This window comes from Pteropus vampyrus, unplaced genomic scaffold (genome assembly GCF_000151845.1).
Source record: "Pteropus vampyrus isolate Shadow unplaced genomic scaffold, Pvam_2.0 Scaffold145, whole genome shotgun sequence".
Classification (NCBI taxonomy): Eukaryota; Metazoa; Chordata; class Mammalia; order Chiroptera; family Pteropodidae; genus Pteropus; species Pteropus vampyrus.
Window position 1 is genome coordinate 1,293,460 of NW_011888926.1, and position 16,137 is coordinate 1,309,596.

The 16,137-nt window shown below is 46.9% G+C and overlaps 1 protein-coding gene across 4 annotated transcripts in view; it reads left to right on the forward strand.

The window, feature by feature from the left end:
* Window positions 1–2,327: 2,327 nt before the first annotated feature.
* TCF20 (transcription factor 20) overlaps window positions 2,328–16,137 on the forward strand; it is a 48,633-nt gene continuing 34,823 nt past the window's right edge. For all 4 annotated transcript variants that reach the window (XM_011369006.2, XM_023535887.1, XM_011369004.2 and 1 more), the window contains exon 1: window positions 2,328–8,036. In XM_011369006.2, the coding sequence (XP_011367308.1) occupies window positions 2,364–8,036 (5,673 nt within the window). In that variant the 5' untranslated portion in view covers window positions 2,328–2,363. The remainder of the gene's footprint in view (window positions 8,037–16,137) is intronic.

Genomic DNA, 16,137 nt, shown 5'->3' on the forward strand with positions numbered 1-16,137 from the left:
ACAGAGGGAGAGTACCTGTGTGGATGGAGTCATTGTTGACAGCCCTAGAAGTGATGGGGGAGGCCTTGTGAGAGGGAGGCAGGGGAGGGACATACTTAAAAGTATCGTTGATGGCCACCCACTTTCAGGGCCAGCCTCTGACAGGACAAGTGGCAGCTGTCACTGACCACGTCATAGACCCTCGAGGTCATGTAGTGTGCGAACGGGGCCTGAGGGGGCGGGCTGCTCCTTGGGGCCGTGTGAAGTCTGCTTCAGTTCCTCATCTGTGCGGTGAGCGTTAAATGGTCGGCACTCCAGGAGCTGTTACCTGTTGCGCAGCAGATCCATGGGAACACAGAAAATAGCAGTCTTGCAGAGGCATTTTGAAGAGGATGGGAAGCAGTTTCCTTTAGATTCTGAGGTGGTATGTTTCAAGATTACCTCAGGTTATGTGATTAGGTAATCAAACTTAATGTCAAAGTTGTAGACCTTTGCGTAGCTATCTCAGACTTAAGATACTCCAGGAAGAAGTGGGTCAGGCTCCCAGAGTTTGGAGTTGCTAACCAGCTTCAGCTGTGATCCGTGTTTACTTTCTGAGTCCCCTCGTGGTTCTCGTCTGGACTCAAGGTGGTTTTTTTCTCCTGGGAACTGGACCTGAGGAATTTGACAGGCAGGGTCTTCAGCCTCCTCCAGCTCTGCTTTTAGATCAGCCGTGCTCTGTTTTCTCCTCCTGCAGTCTCTCGTCTCACCGCCACACCACCACCTCTGAGTGTACTATAAAGTTCTAGCCTAGTTCTCTGCGGCCTAGTTCTCATACCATTAACTGGTTCGTAGAATGCCTGCCGCGTGCTCCTTACTGTTTCAGTGACAGGACTACAGCAAGGCTCAAAGTCTCTGCCCTTTAGGAAGTTTACATGTTAGTGGGGTGAGACAGATAATACGCAAGTAGCACGTAGGTGTCTTCTGGGAATAAGTGCTGGGGAGGAAGGATGGGGGACGGAGATCGGGAAAGCCCCAGATGAGGATGTAAAAAGTTAGTTGTTTTTAATAAGATGGTCAGGGGAGGCCTTACCAGTCAGGTGACATTTGCCCAGAGACTGGAAGGAAATAAAAGGGGCAAGCCATGTGGCTGTGGAGGAAGAGCATCGCAGGCAAGAACAAAGTTCCTGGGCAGAAATGCCAGCAGCCACCCCAGGAGCTAGGAGGCAGCAGGACTAGAGCAGGGAGTGGTGGGGAGGAGGTCAGAGAGGTAACGGGGTAGGCGTGGGGCCTCCCGGACCTGCTTCACTTGGAATGAGAAGGGGAAGCACTGTTGAGTTGGAGATGAGGAATCCAACTTAACCTTTTAAACAGCGGTCCCCAACCTTTTTGGCACCAGAGACCGCTGCTCCTATGAGAGTCTACTTCCTGAGGATCTGAGGTGGAGCTGAGGCGGGGATGCTAGCTCTGGGGAGCAGCTGCAAATATGGATGATGTTTTGCTTGTCCGCCTGTTGCTCACCACCTGCTGTGCGGCCCGGTTCCTAACAGGCCACAGACTGGTACTAGCCCAAACCCGGGGCTTGTGGACCCCTGTTTTAAAGGGATCACTGACTTTCCTGTTGGTAACACCATTTTTACTCCCTCTGAGAGTGAACTAAGAAACTAGCTTCATAAGCCATTGAAGAAAAACTTTGCCCTAACTTACCTTAGCCCATTTTTGGCTGACTGCAGCAGTAAGGAATCTCTGCAGTGATAAGAGTCCTGGGGTCACCAGTCATCACAGGTAGTTCGTAGTTACAGTTAACTTGCAATAACATGTATTCGGATATAAGGGACTGACTTCTGTTCTCAGGCCAGTCCGTTTCTCAAAATCTGGGAGCAGGGCAGCCAGTGGAGTGACTGCCTCAGCATTGTTTGAGACTCTTAGTTCAGTGACCATTCCAATACGTGAAAATTAAACGTAAGTGTTCTTCTCACCCCTCCCCCACCAGACCTGGAAGACTTATTTTAAAACTGCAGTTTTTTTTATCGACAGTAATAACACAACTCTATGTTTTCACCCAATGGGATTGGGGGAGGGGTGGCTCATTTATCTAATACAGAGGGTTTTACTGTATTGAATTTGGTTTTACCTAGAGTATCTCTTTTCGTACTGCCATAGGCTCCACCCTCACTCTTTAGACCGTTTCTCTGTGTATTTGCATTTTCAGAAATGGGTAGGATAAGAAATGAAAGGAGATAAAATTCAACTCAGTCAGTTTCATCTGGGCCTCAGAATTATCGTGTCCCTTCCATCATCTAGACCTGACTTTATTTGTGCCAAGGGGATGCGTGTCTCATGGTTTTCTTGTTTTCTCTCATTTTTAGGAGGGCTGTTGGCCTGCCGCTGTGTTGCTAAACAGTATGCAGTCCTTCCGGGAGCAAAGCAGTTATCACGGAAACCAGCAGAGCTACCCGCAGGAGGTACACGGCTCATCCCGGATAGAGGAGTTCAGTCCTCGCCAGGCCCAGATGTTCCAGAATTTTGGGGGTGCAGGTGGCAGTAGCGGTGGCAGTGGCGGCAGCAGTGGTGGTGGGAGACGAGGGACGGCAGCTGCAGCGGCGGCGATGGCTAGCGAGACCTCTGGTCATCAAGGCTACCAGGGTTTCAGGAAGGAGGCTGGAGATTTCTACTACATGGCAGGCAACAAAGACCCCGTGGCAACAGGAACCCCGCAGCCGCCTCAGCGGAGGCCTTCCGGGCCTGTGCAGAGCTACGGACCCCCCCAGGGAAGCAGCTTTGGCAATCAGTATGGGAGCGAGGGTCATGTGGGCCAGTTTCAAGCACAGCATTCTGCCCTTGGTGGTGTGTCTCATTATCAGCAGGATTACACGGGGCCTTTCTCTCCGGGGAGTGCTCAGTACCAGCAGCAGGCTTCCAGCCAGCAGCAGCAGCAGCAGCAAGTCCAGCAGCTGAGACAACAGCTTTACCAGTCCCATCAGCCTCTGCCACAAGCCTCTGGCCAGCCAGCATCCGGCTCGTCCCATCTGCAGCCAATGCAGCGGCCCTCAACCCTGCCATCCTCTGCTACTAGTTACCAGTTACGAGTGGGTCAGTTTGGCCAGCACTACCAGTCTTCTGCTGCCTCCTCCTCCTCTTCCTCCTTCCCGTCACCACAGCGTTTCAGCCAGTCTGGACAGAGCTATGACAGCAGTTACAGTGTGAATGCTGGATCCCAGTATGAAGGGCACAGTGTGGGTTCAAATGCACAGGCTTATGGAACACAATCAAATTACAGCTATCAGCCCCAGTCTATGAAAAATTTTGAACAGGCAAAGATTCCACAAGGGACCCAGCAGGGGCAGCAGCCACCGCCACAGCAGCAGCCGCAGCCGCAGCCACAGCCACAGCATCCCCCTCAGCACGTGATGCAGTATACCAACACTGCCACCAAGTTGCCCCTGCAGAGCCAGGTTGGCCAATACAGCCAGCCCGAGGTCCCTGTGAGGTCCCCAATGCAGTTCCACCAGAACTTCAGCCCCATTTCCAACCCTTCCCCAGCCGCCTCTGTGGTTCAGTCTCCGAGCTGTAGCTCTACCCCATCTCCTCTTATGCAGAGCGGGGAGAATCTCCAGTGTGGGCAAGGCAGTGTGCCCATGGGCTCCAGAAACAGAATCTTACAGTTAATGCCTCAGCTCAGCCCCACCCCGTCGATGATGCCCAGCCCGAATTCTCATGCTCCAGGCTTCAAGGGCTTTGGACTAGAAGGAGTGCCGGAAAAGCGGCTGACGGACCCTGGCCTGAGTAGTTTGAGTGCCCTGAGTACCCAAGTGGCCAATCTCCCTAATACCGTCCAGCACATGCTCCTCTCTGATGCCCTGACACCTCAGAAGAAGACCTCCAAGAGGCCCTCTTCCTCGTCTAAGAAAGCAGACAGCTGCACAAACTCCGAGGGCTCCTCGCAGCCTGAAGAACAACTGAAGTCCCCTGTGGCGGAGTCCCCGGATGGAGGCTGCTCCAGCAGTTCCGAGGATCAAGGCGAGAGAGTGAGGCAGCTGAGTGGCCAGAGCACCAGCTCCGACACCACCTACAAGGGTGGAGCCTCAGAGAAAGCCGGCTCCTCCCCGGCACAGGGCGCTCAGAATGAAGCCCCCAGACTCAGTGCCAGTCCTGCAGCCAGAGAAGAGGCTGCCTCACCAGGTGCTAAGGACACGCCGTCGTCATCCGAGGGCAACCCAAAAGTCAACGAGAAGACGGTGGGGGTGATTGTCTCCCGGGAAGCCATGACAAGTCGGGTAGAAAAGCCTGGTGGACAAGATAAAGGCTCCCAAGAGGATGAGTCCACAGCCACTCAGAGGCCACCCAGCACTGGCGGGGCCAAGGAAACCAGTCACGCATCACTTCCACAGCCAGAGCCTCCGGGAGGAGGGGGCAAAGGAAACAAGAGTGGAGATAACAACTCCAACCACAACGGAGAGGGCAATGGCCAGAGTGCGCACCCCGCCGTGGGCCCTGGCTTTATAGGCAGAACGGAACCTAGCAAATCTCCCGGAAGCCTGCGCTATAGTTACAAAGACAGCTTCGGGTCGGCTGTGCCAAGAGGCATCGGTGGCTTTCCTCAGTATCCTACCGGACAGGACAAGGGGGATTTCCCTGGCCACGGGGAGCGGAAGGGCAGAAACGAGAAGTTCCCCAGCCTCCTGCAGGAAGTGCTTCAGGGTTACCACCACCACCCTGACAGGAGGTACTCTAGGAGTACTCAGGAGCACCAGGGCATGGCTGGTGGCCTGGAAGGAGCCACGCGGCCGAATGTCTTAATTAGTCAAACCAATGAATTAGCTAGCAGGGGCCTTTTGAACAAAAGCATCGGGTCCCTATTAGAAAACCCCCATTGGGGTCCCTGGGAGAGGAAATCAAGCAGCACAGCTCCTGAAATGAAACAGATCAATTTGGCTGACTATCCAATTCCCAGAAAGTTCGAAATAGAGCCTCAGTCATCAGCCCATGAGCCCGGGGGTTCACTGTCTGAAAGAAGGTCAGTGATCTGTGATATTTCTCCACTAAGACAGATTGTCAGGGACCCGGGGGCTCACTCACTGGGACACATAGGTGCCGACACCAGACTTGGGAGGAACGAACGTCTCAATCCAAGTTTAAGCCAGTCGGTCATTCTTCCAGGTGGGTTAGTGTCCATGGAAACAAAACTGAAATCCCAGAGCGGGCAGATAAAAGAGGAAGACTTCGAGCAGTCCAAATCCCAGGCTAGTTTCAACAACAAGAAGTCCGGAGACCACTGCCATCCTGGTAGCATCAAGCATGAGTCTTACCGAGGCAACGCCAGCCCTGGAGCAGCCACCCACGATTCCATCTCAGACTATGGCCCGCAAGACAGCAGGCCCACACCAATGCGGCGGGTCCCTGGCAGAGTGGGTGGTCGGGAGGGCATGAGGGGTCGGTCCCCTTCTCAGTATCACGACTTTTCAGAAAAATTGAAGATGTCCCCTGGGAGGAGCAGGGGCCCAGGGGGAGACCCTCATCACATGAACCCACACATGACCTTTTCGGAGCGGGCCAACAGGAGTTCTTTACATGCTCCCTTTTCTCCCAACTCGGAAAGCCTGGCCTCTGCTTATCACACGAACACTCGAGCCCATGCCTATGGGGACCCCAATGCAGGTTTGAATTCTCAGCTCCATTATAAGAGGCAGATGTACCAACAGCAGCAGGAAGAGTATAAAGACTGGAGCAGCAGTTCTGCTCAGGGAGTGATTGCGGCGGCCCAGCACAGGCAGGAAGGGCCGCGGAAGAGCCCAAGGCAGCAGCAGTTTCTTGATAGAGTGCGGAGCCCTCTGAAAAACGACAAAGATGGTATGATGTACGGCCCACCGATGGGGACTTACCACGACCCCAGCGGTCAGGAAGGTGGGCGCTGCCTCATGGCCAGTGACGGTCTGTCTAACAAAGGCATCGAGTTGAAGCACGGCTCCCAGAAGTTACAAGAATCTTGCTGGGATCTTTCTCGGCAGACTTCTCCAGCCAAAAGCAGCGGTCCTCCAGGGATGTCCAATCAAAAGAGGTACGGACCGCCCCACGACACTGATGGGCATGGGCTGGCTGAGTCCACACAGTCATCCAAACCTAGTAACGTTATGCTGAGGCTTCCAGGTCAAGAGGATCATTCTTCTCAAAACCCCTTAATCATGAGGAGGCGCGTCCGTTCTTTTATCTCTCCCATTCCCAGTAAGAGACAGTCACAAGACATGAAGAACAGTACCACCGAAGATAAAGGACGCCTCCTGCACCCATCAAAAGAAGGCGCTGAGAAAGCATTCAATTCCTATGCCCATCTTTCTCACAGTCAGGACTTCAAGTCCATCCCTAAGAGGGAATCCGCCAAGGACCTTCCAGGTCCAGACAGTAGAAACTGTCCTGCTGTTACGCTCACAGGTCCTGCTAAGACCAAAATCCTGCCCCCACGGAAAGGGCGGGGGTTGAAATTGGAAGCTATAGTTCAGAAGATCACATCCCCAAACATTAGGAGGAGTGCGTCCTCGAACAGCGCAGAGGCTGGGGGAGACACGGTTACTCTGGATGACATACTGTCGTTGAAGAGTGGCCCTCCCGAAGTTGGGAGTGTTACTGCTCAGGATGCCGAGATGGAGAAGAGAAAAGGTGAGGTGTCATCCGACCTAGTCTGTCCAACAAACCAGGAGTTGAACGTAGAGAAGCCTCTTGCGAGGTCTTCAGAGGAGTGGCGTGGCAGTGGGGACGACAAAGTGAAGACCGAGGCACACCCAGATACAGTCTCTGCTGGAAAGGAACCCCCTGGTGCCATGACGTCTGCAACCTCACAGAAGCCTGGGGGTAACCAAGGGAGACCAGATGGTTCCCTGGGTGGGGCAGCACCTTTACTCTTCCCCGACTCAAAGAATGGACCTCCAGCAGGCGCACTGGTCCCTGAGGCCAACCCCAAGGCTGAGGAGAAGGAGACCGATGCAGTGACGATTTCCCCCAAGCAGGAAGGATTCCCCCCGAAGGGGTATTTCCCTTCAGGAAAGAAGAAGGGGAGACCCATTGGTAGTGTGAATAAGCAAAAGAAACAGCAGCAGCCCCCGCCTCCGCCCCCTCCGCCCCCTCAGATACCAGAAGGTTCTGCAGATGGAGAGCCGAAGCCAAAAAAGCAGAGGCAGAGGAGGGAGAGGAGGAAGCCTGGGGCACAGCCGAGGAAGCGGAAAACCAAACAAGCCGTCCCCATCGTGGAGCCCCAGGAACCGGAGATCAAACTGAAGTATGCCACCCAGCCACTGGATAAAACTGATGCCAAGAACAAGTCTTTTTTCCCGTACATCCATGTAGTAAATAAGTGTGAACTTGGAGCCGTTTGTACAATCATCAACGCTGAAGAAGAAGAACAGACCAAATTGGTGAGGGGTCGGAAGGGGCAGAGGTCTCTGACCCCTCCACCCAGCAGCACTGAAAGCAAGGCACTCCCAGCTTCGTCCTTTATGCTGCAGGGACCAGTGGTGACAGAGTCTTCTGTCATGGGGCACCTGGTTTGCTGTCTCTGTGGCAAGTGGGCCAGTTATCGGAACATGGGTGATCTCTTTGGACCCTTTTATCCACAAGATTATGCAGCCACTCTCCCGAAGAACCCACCCCCTAAGAGGGCCACGGAAATGCAGAGCAAAGTCAAGGTACGGCACAAAAGCGCTTCCAACGGTTCCAAGACGGACACTGAGGAGGAGGAGGAGCAGCAGCAGCAGAAGGAGCAGAGGAGCCTGGCCGCCCACCCCAGGTTCAAGCGGCGACACCGCTCGGAAGACTGTGGCGGAGGCCCTCGGTCCCTGTCCCGGGGCCTCCCTTGTAAAAAAGCAACCGCAGAGGGCAGCAGCGAAAAGACTGTTTTGGACTCAAAGCCCTCTGTGCCCACCACTTCAGAAGGTGGCCCCGAGCTGGAGTTACAAATCCCTGAACTACCTCTCGACAGCAATGAATTTTGGGTCCACGAGGGTTGTATTCTCTGGGCCAATGGCATCTACCTGGTCTGTGGCAGGCTCTATGGCCTGCAGGAAGCGCTGGAAATAGCCAGAGAGATGGTGAGTACCAGCTTGCTCTTTTTCTTAACTTCTTTTCGGTTCCGTTTCTTCCACCTTTACTTGTTTTAGCCTGACTGTTCTGTGCTTACCTATCACATGGTGACTCCTCTAGATTAAAGTCTGCAGGCCCAGGTAACGGGCAGAAAATGACGTAATTTGGAAGAGTCGTTTAACTTTTACTTTTATCAGTAACACGTGTCTGTCGGTTACAAAGTCATGTTACCGACATGTTCCATACAGCTGATTAAAACAGACATCCCTGCTCCACCCTCTCCTCAGACCAGATTCCCGATTCCTCTGCCAGTTTCCTGTTTCTGAACAATAAGCTTTTACTGCTATTCGTGTTACTCATTGATCCTTTTTTTCCCGTTTTTCAGCATCTGACTCTAATACCTATGAAGTGTACTTTGGTTACATTTCTTTCTAAAACTTTTCATTTCTCTAGAATTATTATTCATACTTTAATTTGCTTTCTATTTTCTTGGACTACATCTTTCTAATTCAGACTTTCCAATCGGGATATTTATTCTTTAGGTCTGTTTCATACCTGTTATCCTGGGGCGTTCGTCATCATCGTCATTTACTTCTTCCCTCTTTCGAATGCCTTTTCCTTAACCCCCTGTCTTCACCCTTCTTAGTCTGCATCCTCAGTGTAGTGGAGTGCATCGTCCTTCAGCAGTTTCCTGAGAAAGGGTGCATGGGAGGTGAATACGTTGAGATCTTATCTACTGAAAACGTCTGTCCCACAGTCACGTTTAATTGAGAGTTGGGTATAGAATTCTAGATTTGAAATATTTTCTCTCACTGTTTTGGTGTCATGGCTCCTGGCTTGTCCCGTTGCTTCTAGGGTCGCAGTTGAAGGGGCTGGAGTTCCGATTGTCAGCCATTACCTGTGTGCTGCTTTTCTCCTCTGGAAGGTTTGAGGATCTTCTCATGTTCCCTCTAGGTCTGACATCTCAAAATGATAGGCCTTATGTTGGTCTTTTCACTCATTGTGCTGGCTACTCTGCAAGATCTTTGCCATCTGTAAATACACCTTTCAGTTTGGGAAAGTTTGTTTCTGGAATAATTTCCTTACCTCTGTTTCCTCTGTTCTCTCTTTCTGGAATTCCTATTAATTAGGTATATTTTACCTCCTGGGTTGGTCCTCTGGCTTTATCCTTTCTCTTCTGTTTTGTGTTCCTTCTCTCTGGCTTTTTGTTGTAATTTCTCCATGCTTTCTTCAACTTTATCATCTGTTTATTTTGTTTATTTTCATTTCTGATATTTTCAACTGCTTTTTCTTCTCAGAATATCCTTCTGAGGAGACAGTTACTTGATTGAACGGGGCAGAGTTAGGGACCTAACTCCTCTTACTAACTCTGAGCTCGTGGTCTGGTTTCCGGCAGCCTCTTGCACACACATTCCATCCCCCTTCTGAGACACCTCTGTCTTCTTCCCAGGCCCTGTGCCACGGGGTGGCTGGCTTTCTAGTGGCTCCTCCGCTGCACTCATTCCTCCCTGCTTCCCTTCATTCTGCGAAATCACTTACTCTTTATTTCTAGCTCCCAGAATTTGGCCATCTCGTGTGTGTTATTTGTTTCCTCTCCCATTCTTCATGTTCTCATGAATTTGTCTTATAAGTTTTGTGGGAAGGCGACATACGTAAATGTATGTTCTGTCTACGATATTTAATCAGATGAGTGTTTTGTATTAATTTATATTTAAAACATACTTGATACATATGCAGATGACTTTCAGTCATAGTTAATAAGGGTTTTATTAGCCAGAATCATAGTATTCTTGTGCACTTTATACTGTCTCTCCTCTTACATCTTCCTCAAAAGCACTATATTTTATCATTGCATTATCCCCAGAGTTTGTGTCAGGAAAAAAGGAAGTACTCATAAACTGTAGTCAGAATGTAATCAATGTGAAATTTATATATTTTTTAAGTTAGAACATTCTAATTCAGTCATACAAGGAGCTTGCCTTTCCCACTGAGACCCCCGACACAATGGTCTTTTTTTCTGTTTCCTTCCCTGTCTCAATCGTCGATGTCACTCCCAAACCCCAAGTTTGAATAGATTTACTTCTTAGATACAGTGACATTTTAAAATGCAAAAGTCCTATAGGAATATAACATTTAAAACCCTAAAGTGTAAAATAATTTAAATAGTTCTAAGCACTCAGTAATCCATTAATCGTCATCTTGCCCCAGTTCATGGCCTGCTTGCCAACTTTGCTCTAAAAGTTACAATATTTGGTGGGTTGTTTTATTTATTTGTTACTTTTTGGTGTGTGTCCCAGTCCAAATGCCAGTGTTTTATTTCAACATAAATTATTATCATCTCAGAGTAAATTTTATGTGTAAACTTTCAGACATTTTATAGCGATAATTGGTAACCAGTAGTCAGCAGGCTAAATCCTGCCAGCAAAGTCCTAGATCCTGTGTCTGTCTGAGCCTAGTGTGTAGGAGGGAGAAGGTGCCCATAGTGACATGACCACCCTAAATCACAGTCGCCTCCGTCCCCGAAAGGGTGGGGAACAGCGGGCCGCCTTTTAAGATTCCTAATTGGGAATTCATGACTTCAGAAAGTGACAATTTAGTCTACTGCTTGTCAGCTTTAATCCCCAAATAAAATCCAGAATGTTATAATTGGAACAAATCCACTGAATAAGATAAATCAGTCTCTCTCTTTACCCATCCCCCACAGCTTTCATTGACTAAATTGTTAGAATAACATGAAGCATGTTAGATAGAGAACGTTACAAGTACTTTTATTTTTACAAATATTAATTGCAGCCTCAGTTGTTTCAAAAGTGCTTCAAATTAATCATATGTTCTAAGGGATAAAAAGTTGGAATGCTTTATTTAAAGGTAACAGGTATAAAAACAGGTATTTTGTCCCTATACTTCTATATAGTAGGGGCTCTAAACTTAGATTTTTGGATTCTATGATGACTCCATCAGGACCACAGATTCCACCATCTCTTTTAAAATAACAGGTTTCAGAACACAAACAGTTGAACAACTTTTTTAAATTGAGGTATAACTGACATATAACATATTAGTTTCATGACCAATTTAAACAAATCTCATGTTGCAGCTTTAAGCTTATTTCTTTATATTGTACCCCTTCTCTGTGCCAGTGCCCTTTAAAAATATAACTTGCTCTTTCCTCGACCTTATTTTACGTTCTTCTTTTAGAATAGATTGCGAGCTTTGTATATTTAATTTTTCAATACACATGCACTTCTGTTTTATTCTCCCAAGCCACCCAGTGAGACAGGAAGGAAGAAGATACCATTCCATTACCCACAGAATAAAGGATGGCTTGACTTCAGTGACACACACTCAGATAGTGTAGCTCAGTGATGTGTTGATTTTAAAAATGGTTTACAAAATTATGCTTCTTGGCTCTCTGAGCTGATGTTTTACTATGACTACAAGATCCTTTTCTGTTTTGTCTAGCTTTTATTCTCCTTTTCTTAATGTACTCAAGAACAAATTAAAATTAGACTAACTTGCCTTTTTTAATTTAATTTGATAGATGATGTTTCAGTTTGTCAAGGTCACTTTGAGACTAGTTTTATCTTAGGTTTTAGCAGATGCATTCAATTTTGGCCTGCTTAATAAGCATGCTCTCAATCCTATCATGTTGAGATAAAGCTACATATTTCATTAGAGATCCATTTTGGCTTACGTATTTATCAGGTGTTTTGACAAGCATGATATTATAACAAAGTAATATGAAGTTTTCAAGGGACAGTAGCTCCTCTCCTTATTAAGTGTCACACTACTCTGAAAATTGCTGAAAACTAGAACATTCTTGTACAGATGATCTTCGCTCTACTTCCTTTTCTGAGTGTGGGAATTGATCCATTTCTGTGCAGTCCTCTGGTTTTGTCAAACTTTGACCTCTGCTTACTTACCTTGGTGGAATTGTATATGTGAATCCACAGTGACCTCTGGCATGGGTGGTGTGACAGAGGCAATTGCTTCTAAATAGACATCCATATAACTTGGTATGTAAAAATCATATTTGATCCATTTAGGATTGTGCAGGCCTTCAGGGTTGTGGCAGCAGGTGGATCTGGTGATCATGGATCTCTGGCGTGTCCCTTGAGACTGTACACCCTTGTACGGAGAGCTGCCTACCCTTGTTCCCGTCTCCCCTCCCCCACCTAGGTACAGCACTCCTTCTAAATAGATGCTTAACAACCTCCATGGGGAAGTTTTCATCTTTTTTTACCCCACATTAAATGTTAAAGATCTGGTTTTAGGTTAAATTTTTTTGGATCGGTATATTAAAGATTATATTTAAAGTTTATTTTTAATACAAATTTAAATAATAGATGAAAATTTCTTTCTCACTCTGACATCCTCCTTAATTTGCTTTAAGTTGTGACAAAAATATGATTCAACAAGTGTAAAAGTATTCATACATTGATTGCATTATAAAAATGTGACTGCATGTTGAAATGTCAAAAGCAGATCAGTTAGCCTCTCTGGTTATCTAGAAAATCAAGGCATTTTCCTAGATGCTCCCTGAACTCCTGTCTACGTGCTCCTCGAGTCAGTGGCCGAGCAAAGATGCTGTCATCTCACAGGTGCGGCTGAAGCCTTCCATACACCCCTGGTCTCTGCTCTGAACCCCAGTGTCACTCTTCACCTGCACACATGTCTCACGAGTGTACACCTCTACTCCCTCACCTATCTCCGGGCTCACATTCCCACATTCGCTCTCTCCGTTCCCTTCTCCAGGCTTCCTGCTCTCCCTCTCTCACCAGCCCCTTCTCTCTGGCAGTCACTTGGTCCTTGTTATACTTCTGTCACAGCCTTGTCTGCATTACACATCCAGGCACCAAGTCCTTTTCGTCTCTTCTATCCCCGTGACTTTTAGTGTATAGCAGGAAGTTGTGTCATTATCTTATTACCTATTTTTTAACACTTATTTTTCTCTTGTTTTATCCCTACACGATGACCTTGAGACTAAACTTTCAGAGAAAGGGGTTAATTTTCCTTAAGGACTTGGCTTTTTCAAATTCTAAGGAAATTTGCAGTTTTGAGTTTTATTGCTTATGTTACCTTACAGAATAAATGATGACAAGTTGAGAGACTCTCAGTCTTCCTACAATCTGTTTATTTCTTTCAGGGGTGGAGAAATGATGAGAGAAGCGTTACACCCAATTTTAAATTAAAATTAATTAGGAGTTGACTCTTCTCTGAAATGGTAAAGGACCGTAAATAAGAGTATTGACAGGCACTGTATATTAGGCCAAATCATTCATTTCTGAGATGTAAACTAGTTATTGCTAATATGTTAAAAGAGCTAACAGAGCCAAATAGCATGTAAAGTCGGTACCCATTTCCATTCAGCCATCATCTGCGTCCTTGCTGGAAAACCAGCACAGATCTGGGTTAGAGTGCAGTGAGGGACCTTAGTTCACTTCCGGGGAGTGAGCCTCGGCCTAGATCCCATGGCCAGTGGGAGGCAAAGCGCGGGTCCTGGACTGAGAAGGCTTGTGTGACTCGTGTGCAGAGCAGCGCCTCGCCCGCGCTGTGTCTGCATGGGCCCTGCATTGTCAGTATGCACAGCCTCCCGTATCCAGTACTCAAGCCCCAGTCTCAGGCCAATTTTCCAGGACCCCAAAGGCCGGCAACTGCAGACCAGTTTCTTCTTTCTCATCTTCCCATTTATTGCAGTCTGATAAGGGAAAGTTCAGTCAGCTTAATTAATAGTAGCCCTCAGAGAGTCTCCTCACTTTTCTGCCTTCGTCATCCTGCTCCGCAGCTGTGCAGCGGGGTTGGGGGCCTGGGTGAGAGCTCTGCAGTCACATTGCTTCGTCTGCTTAAGTCACTTAACCTCTGTACTTCATCTTCCTCATCTATAATTCTATAAATATGGAAACCAGTAGCGCCTACTGTAAAGAAGGTTGTCACGAGCATTGAACCAGTTATTCTTTGGAAAGTCTATAAGGAAATGTTTGGCAAATACTGTAGGCTGGTGCCTGCCTTAGAGTGGTGTCCTCACATGTGGTTTCAGTGAGGATGTGTTCCTGTCACTGAGCTCACTCGGTTTGTGTGTCACTCCATTCAGGAGTGTCTACACCTCACCCTCTTGGGTAGAAAAGTTGCTCTGCATACGAAACAAACATTTTCCCTTTACTTTTACTCTTGTGGAAAACTGATGTTTTAGGGGAGCAGGGTGTGAGATATTTAAGGTGTAGTATTTATTACTGTCTTATGAAATAGCATTAGCCCACATGGACACTCTCAGGAATTAGATTCTTCAAGAGAAAAGGCAAAAGGAAGGCAGTAAATGATAAAACCTGCCTTGCACATTAAGTAAAAGCATTAGTATTCTTATGAACTGTTTTGTTGTTGTTGTTGTTGTTGTTGTTGTTGTTGTTGTTGTTTGAGCTGTATATTTTTGATTACCTAAGATCTAAGTAAAGAGCTACCTGGTAATAAAGTTGTTTTTTTCAATAAACATTGTTGGCAGGTCGGCACTCTGAGAGAGATCCAGAACAATTAATCCATGGAATGATTGCAGGACAACTGCGCTCTGCCTCTTGCACCAGTGGTTAACATACACAGTATATGTCAGCTACAGAAGACTCTTTTGTAACCTAAGGAGTTAGCCTTTAATTTATGGGCAATGCAAAACGACTAGCAATTTCTAAGTGTATAAAATCACAGGATCAGGTGTGTTTTATAAAAGAAACTTGGGAAAGACGCAGGGAGAGATGAGAAGCACGCCAGCCAGTTGAGAGGCTGTGGCATTAATTTGTACAAGAGATGCAAAGGGCTGAGTAAGTAGTAAAGGGAACCAGGAGTGGACAGATACTAGAAACATTTTGGATTTTAAAGTTGGTAGGATTTAGAAACTGATTAGGTATGGCAGGTAAAGGAAAGTGAGAAATGAAGCTGAGGTTTCTAGCTTAGCAAGCAAGTCGGTGGGTGGAGTGGGGGTAGTTAAGACAAAAGTAACAGAAAAGAAGGGATTGAGGAAGAGAAGGAAGACATCACAGTTCGTGGCTGATACGTAGCTGACAGAAGAAAATATTAAGTATGAAAGCCTAATACACATGTTCAGATCAGTCAACACTCTAGATCTCTTGCAGTATTTTTTAATAAGGAGTGCTTTTATTCAGCTTTTTAACTAGATATAAAACTGGTAAACTTTTAAATTGAGTTGCAAAAAAAATCGGAGGGGGAAGTGATAGAAAATCATGAGATCTGTGTCCTATTTAATAAAATCTCACATAGAGAACCTTGAAAAGTATCAAAGAAATTAATTTATTATAATTATTGCCTAAAATACAACGGGGTGGGGGAATGCAGAAGGGATAACTTGCTGTTTTTGTTTTTCTAATAATTTTTTCAAGATACTGACCTTATTGATAACACAGTGGAATACCAAATTGCATTTAATTACAATGAGAAAGAGCTAACATGAAACATTACTCTTACGGGCTCAGAAAAAAAACCTTGCTGTGCACAGCAGCAGCCTATTTTCTCAGAGTCCAGTATGTAGCTTAAGGTATGCCCTTGACTGTGTTATCAGATGGGCTCAGAGGTTAGGGTTGTCACCGTGGATAGACATCTGCTTTCTGAGGGCCTGAGACAGCTCCGCTCACAGGAAGCAACAGGAAACATGGGAGAAGGCACAGGAAGAGACAGCATGGCCGCCACAAGGTCTGGAGGCAGCGCTGGGCACTGTGATAGGAAATACCTTTTATAAAGGTATTACAGATTGTTTATATAAAGTAACAACGATGTAATTCGTACTGCAAAACTAATAGTAATGTTGGTCAGTCAGTCAGAGTCATGGTAACCGAACAAATTTGCCTCTTTTCTAGATTTTGTCCATGCGCTTATTCTACTCGATATAGTAACAGTGTAATAACGATTGCCAACATGTACTGAGTGCTTTCAGAGCAGTGTCCATGAGTAACCACATTTAAACCTCAAAACAACCCTCTGAGGTGCTTCTCATCCTTCTCCTAGATGAGACTGAGGTCTCCACCATTACGCTATAGGTACAAGTCTTTTTCACTTAATTTTTTAATTTTAATTTTCACATTAATCTGTGGGTTTTTGTTTTAATATAGA